A 6,000-nucleotide genomic window follows, 5' to 3' on the forward strand; every position below is an offset into this window, starting at 1 on the left:
TGACGCAATTTTTTTAAAAAAAAATTTATGATTATTTAACTCTTCATTTTGCTTGATTGTTTCTTAAGCACCCTATATCTTTGTCAAGTTTGGCTATACAGAATTTATATATATATATATACATGAACAATAATGGGGCTGCAGTAAAAGCATTTTGCTCGTCTTTCATTTTCTCATTTGGATTGGCTTGGACTGATCAAGAGACTGCAAAAGCATTTTACTCATTTTAGGAACATATATATGGGGATTGATTCATTTGTTATTCAAAGCAGGAATTTGGCCTGAATCACCAAGTTTTGCTGACAGAGATATGCCAGCAGTACCAGCAAGGTGGAAAGGTCAATGCCAACCAGGGGAAGCCTTTAAAACTTCAGCCTGCAACAGGTTAATTCTATCGAGGTTATATAAATCAAATATATATTATGTGTGCGTGTGGAGGTTTCTCAGTTTTACGTAAAATGATTTTCATGTAGGAAAATAGTAGGGGCAAGATACTATCTGAGTGGCTTTGAAGCTGAAGAAGGGCCAATACAGAAAATTAAATTCAAATCTCCAAGGGATAACCAAGGTCATGGGACCCACACTGCCTCGACAGCTGCTGGGCGTCAAGTGACGAATGTGAATTATGAGGGATTGGGTAGTGGGGATGCTAGAGGAGGTGCACCGATGGCAAGAATTGCAGTGTACAAGTCTTGTTGGGATTCAGGCTGCTATGATGCTGACATACTTGCTGCGTTTGATGATGCTATCAAAGATGGAGTTGACATATTGTCGCTGTCTCTGGGTTCTGGTCTTCCTCAGGAAAATTATTTCAGTGATTCCATCTCTGTGGGGTCATTCCACGCTACTACCCATGGAATAGTGGTTGTTTCGTCGGTTGGAAATGAAGGAAGCAAAGGTTCTGCAACAAATCTCGCGCCATGGATGATCACAGTTGCTGCTGGTTCAACTGATAGGGACTTCATGTCTGAAATCATGCTAGGAGATGGCGCTAACTTCACTGTAATGCTATGCACTTTGTGATGTTCAAATATCCACACTAAGCCTGTTTTTGGGAGCTTGGAAGTTGAACCTTAAAAGTTTAATTTTTGTGAATTTGGACCAAAAGAAACTATGGACAAATTTAAATCCAATATTTAAAATCCATGCTCCTAAATATAGCATGAATGAATTTCTGATGACTTTTGCCTCTGGTAATTGAACAGGGCGAGAGCCTCGTTCCCTCGGGAATGAAGGCCTCTGCAGAAATCATCCCTGCTTCAGAAGCTCATGCGGAAAACTTCACTCCTGATCAATCCCGGTGAAGCTTAAAGTATTTGGCAGTTTAGTGGAGTTCAGAATCTTTAGATGTTAATGGAGATGGTAACCCACCTTTTTTTTCACTTTTTTGTTTTCTTCTAGTTTCTGCTTGGAGAGTTTCTTGAGTAGCGCCAAAGCCACAGGGAAGGTCGTGGTATGCCACAATGGTGATGAAACAGATAAAAGGGTGGAACAGAGCAAGGTAGTCAAAGAAGCTGGTGGAGTCGGGATGATTCTTGTGGATGAAGCATATACTGGCGTTGGATTTTCCTTTCTGATCCCTGGTGCTAGCGTTGGAAGGACCACAGGGAATAAGATTCTGTCATATATCAATGAAACGCGGTTTGTTCTCTAGTGTATAGAAATAGTGGTTTCACCTGCAACTTCTAAGTTACATTTTTCCCCCTTGATTGAAGCCATGTTATCTTCTTCAGCAGCAAGCCGACATCAAGGATTCTCGGTGCAAAGACTCTGTTTAGAGTTCAACGTGCACCTCGAGTTGCAGCATTTTCTTCAGAAGGTCCCAATTCTGTAAGCCCAGAAATTTTGAAGGTAAAAATTCCTGAACGGGCTTGGTTGTTCTGTTTGTTTTTAGCTCCGGTTGCAACCACAAAATATCATGGAAATGAAAATATGAAACAATCTATTTGAATTTGAATGAAGGGTTTGCTTAAATATAAAAATGTGAATTCCTAAGTTACTTTTTTTATTAATGTTTTTTGAGTTCCAAATGGAATGCTATGTTTCTCACTTTAATTGATTGATTGATTATTTTGCATCGTAGCCCGACATCACAGCTCCTGGATTGAATATCCTCGCAGCCTGCCCTCCAACAGTTAGAGGAACCAATTTTTGCATTATGTCTGGAACATCCATGGCTTGTCCTCATGTAACGGGAATTGTAGCCTTGATCAAATCTGTGTACCCGTCGTGGTCTCCTTCTGCAATTAAATCTGCAATTATGACTACTGGTAAAATCTGCTCAGTACCTTTAAAACCGAGTTTCTTCTCATAAAAATTTCTCTTTCTATTGATTACACACGTTTTCTTCCATTCTTAAACACACATTTTTGCACCCGGGGGGTATTTGAGAGGGAAAAAAATGAAAAGAAAATGAGTAAATTTGCATCCAGAAAGTTTAGCAAATTGACTGCAATGCTTTAAATATTCAACTGATCCCCCTTAGTTTTGTTCTCACATAGGGTTACAAATGAGCGTGAGCTACTTGGTACTCGACTCGATGATGAATCGCTAGAAATCGTTTATTAAGTTAAATGAGTCAACTTCGAGCTCAAATTTCAAGCTTATCAACTAAACAAACGGGATTCAATCTAGTTATACTCAGCTTATTAGACTCGTTGGGTGACTTGTTTAATAGCTTGCGAGCCAACTCGTTTAACAACTCGCAAGTTTGCTCGTTTATCAATTCGTTTGCTAGTTCATTAATAATTCGTGAACTAACTTGATATTAGGCTTGTGAACTAGTTCGATATTATGCTCATGAACAAACTCAATATTAATCACATTAAATATTTGATCTTAAATTTTTTGTTTTAAAAGATATTTTTCTCAAATTATATTTATTAATTATCAAATAATTTAATTTGCTAGCGGCTTGGTTCATTTATTAGTTTGAATCAGTTGAGCTGAGTTTGAGCTCTAGCTCAGCTCATTTATATGTGAAATGAGCTTTAGTTGAATCAAACTTGAGCTGAGCTTGAGCTATATTATGCGAAACGAATCAAACTCAAACAAAAAACTTTAAACTCAACTTAAACTTACTTATAAATAAACAAGCCAAGCTCGAGCTCACCACTACTCAGCTCAGGTTGACTCGTTTGCAACCCTATAATCCTATATTTTATTTTACAAGTGAAACAATTAAAAAGGGCCAGGAGGGGATTGATGGAGTGTCATTAATATTTTTCAGAGTATCTTTATCATTTTTATATATTTAATCTCCTTACTTTCTCTTCTTGTTTACCTTAGTAAGCAAATAAATAAAAAGAGAAAGGCATGCCACTGTCATCTTCCAACTTAAAAGCGTATGAATACTCACAATAATGAATAAAAAATATATACAAAAACTAGAAATTCAAAGAAAATGAAAAAAAGAATCACCTTCATAATTCCACTAATGTGCGCCATAAATAAATAAATATATAACTAATTTATTTTATTTCATGATTATTTCATGAACCCAATAGACTTGAGCTTAGGATGTTCAAAAATATTTGAAAACCTATCCGATCCAAAGTGAATCGAAATTTTGATTAACTGATTTGTTCAATTCAATTTTGGTTCATTTTTCTTTTATCTCTTTTTATTAACTGTTCATTAATTTCAGTTTTAATTGATGTTCTTGAATTGATGGTTACCTGAATTATATGTATTTATTTACAATATATATTGTTTATATTCTATATTATTATATAATAATATATAAAATATATTTAAAATTACAAAATAGATGCACAAATATTTTTTTTTTGTGATTAATTTAAATAAATAAAGTATAAATGCAATCACTAAATCAAAATTCAAGTAAAATATCTTGTTTTTCTTAACTGAACCGTTGGTTTACCGGACCATCGATTAACCACAGGGTTTTTTTCAGATCACAAAAATACCAAACCAAAACTTTCTATTCGGTTTGATACGAGTAACCGAACCATGAATACCCTTACTTGAGCCTAATTGATCCCTTTGTTCCCCATTGGCAAGACTAGGGTTTAAATTCTCAAAATGGAAGATTTCTCCTTATTTAAACGGGGATGGGGGCGGGGTTGTTGTGTGGAAGGCGCTAGGGTAGTTTGTTGTGGTGGTCCCTATGGGAATCACAGGTACGATGCCACGGACTTCAAAAAAAAAAAAGTCATTTTATTTCATCATTTCCCTCAAATCACAGGTACGATGCCACGGACTTCAAAAAATGTTTAATTATTTTTTATTTCAATATTTAAGATAGTGTTGGTATATAAGGTTTGTTTGACTCGCTAATATTGTTGGTGAAATTTAAGTGAAAAAGGTTGTGAACATTATTTTTAGAATGGGGTGTCAATGCGGTTATGACAAATCTCATTGAGTGCGGCAATGATTTATCCAAAGAAAAGAAAAAACAAAATTTCTTTTTGATTTTATTCAATTATGCTTGAAAATTAAGACGAATAAAAGGTTAGCGACTTGTAACATACAAGTTTTATTAATTGATTTAGTATATAATTTTTTTTCTTTCAAATTCCTTGATAATCAATTAAAAAAATGTGACTCTTTTATATTTTCCTTCTGGCTATCTTTATTCTTTCTATGGTTCAGATAGAACCTAAATCTTTTTGTCGAGAAAAATTGAAGAAACTTACAATGCATGTGCTTGTGTGGTTCTCAAAAATTCATTCAAACTTTTATCTAACACCATGTTCTTGGTAAAGGATGCATTTTATGGCGTAGCCAAAGGAATATTACTATGAATACTCTACTTTTAACACGTGTTTGACAAGACTGATAAGCCAGACTATGAACATATTTAGTTCTAGCTGTTTCAGCCATTCACTCGGTCTGTCTCCCTTTTTTGTTAAAAAAATATTGGTACTTTTAGAACAAGTTAACTGCGCTTAATGTCAAGTTTCATTATTTATGTCTATGATTTTTCTCTTAGGAATCTAATATTTTGAGGAAACTGAAAATGCAGCAAGGGTTGTGGGTGACAATGGCAAACCCATCATCGTGGACCCTGGGAGATATGCCACCCCATTTGATTATGGCTCGGGCTTTATGAACCCACTTCGAGTCCTTGATCCAGGTCTCATCTATGACGCGCGGCAACAAGATTACATAGAGTTCCTTTGCTCAATTGGCTACAACAAGTCGCTGTTGCATCTTATCACAGGAGGCAGAAGTACATGTGATCATACGCCTGAGACGCCATATAGCCTAAACTATCCATCCATCATAGTTCCCCATCTTAAAGATGGATTCTCTGTGACCCGGACTCTGACGAACGTGAGGAATTCAACAAGTACCTATGAAGCAGCAGTGGCTTCCCCTGCTGGGATTAGTGCGACAGTTGTGCCACAACATTTAATTTTCGACGGTTATGGCCAGAAAATGAATTTTACTGTGAATTTCAAGGTGGTTGCCCCATCGAATCGCTATACTTTCGGGTCCCTATCGTGGATGAATGGAAAATTCTCAGTGACCATTCCGCTCATTGTCAAGGTCTCATCATCGAACTTGGGTTAACAAAGATAATAACCATAACAAGCATTGGTGCACTTTTCATGGAAGCTTTATCTCTCCTGCTCTCTTGATCGATTTTGCCCCTGTGCCATTGAATCTCTACTTCTTTGTCTTTAGATGGTTGGGTTCCTCACTACTAACAATAAAACAATATAGTTGTTTGTATGTAAAAATAAAAGAGCTTGAATGCAATAATATAAACAGCATTGGTAAAAAGTGCATACATTTTCTCCTATGTCAGCATGAATTTTGAGTTTAAGATTTAGATTTGGATGAATTAGGACAAAATTTTCTATAATTTTATATTATATAGTATCCAAATTCAAGAAAATTCAAATTCAACTTCTCTCCCAAACATGGAGTTACAGTTTTAGCTAATCAACTCTCTTTCATGAAATTCATTACGTATGGTTGAAACCATGCAATTAATTAGCCACTCACTCTTACAAAAATCTTTCACCATAC

General features: G+C 35.7%; 1 protein-coding gene across 1 annotated transcript in view; it reads left to right on the top strand.

The window, feature by feature from the left end:
• LOC131158011 (subtilisin-like serine-protease S) overlaps nucleotides 1-5,538 on the top strand; it is a 29,250-nt gene extending 23,712 nt beyond the window's left edge. The window contains exons 6-12 of the mRNA XM_058112589.1: nucleotides 273-384; nucleotides 474-1,002; nucleotides 1,206-1,300; nucleotides 1,402-1,641; nucleotides 1,737-1,851; nucleotides 2,084-2,270; nucleotides 4,988-5,538. Of these exons, the coding sequence (XP_057968572.1) occupies nucleotides 273-384; nucleotides 474-1,002; nucleotides 1,206-1,300; nucleotides 1,402-1,641; nucleotides 1,737-1,851; nucleotides 2,084-2,270; nucleotides 4,988-5,538 (1,829 nt within the window). The remainder of the gene's footprint in view (nucleotides 1-272; nucleotides 385-473; nucleotides 1,003-1,205; nucleotides 1,301-1,401; nucleotides 1,642-1,736; nucleotides 1,852-2,083; nucleotides 2,271-4,987) is intronic.
• The last annotated feature ends 462 nt before the right edge of the window (nucleotides 5,539-6,000 follow it).

Source organism: Malania oleifera, chromosome 1 (genome assembly GCF_029873635.1).
Source record: "Malania oleifera isolate guangnan ecotype guangnan chromosome 1, ASM2987363v1, whole genome shotgun sequence".
NCBI lineage: Eukaryota > Viridiplantae > Streptophyta > Magnoliopsida > Santalales > Ximeniaceae > Malania > Malania oleifera.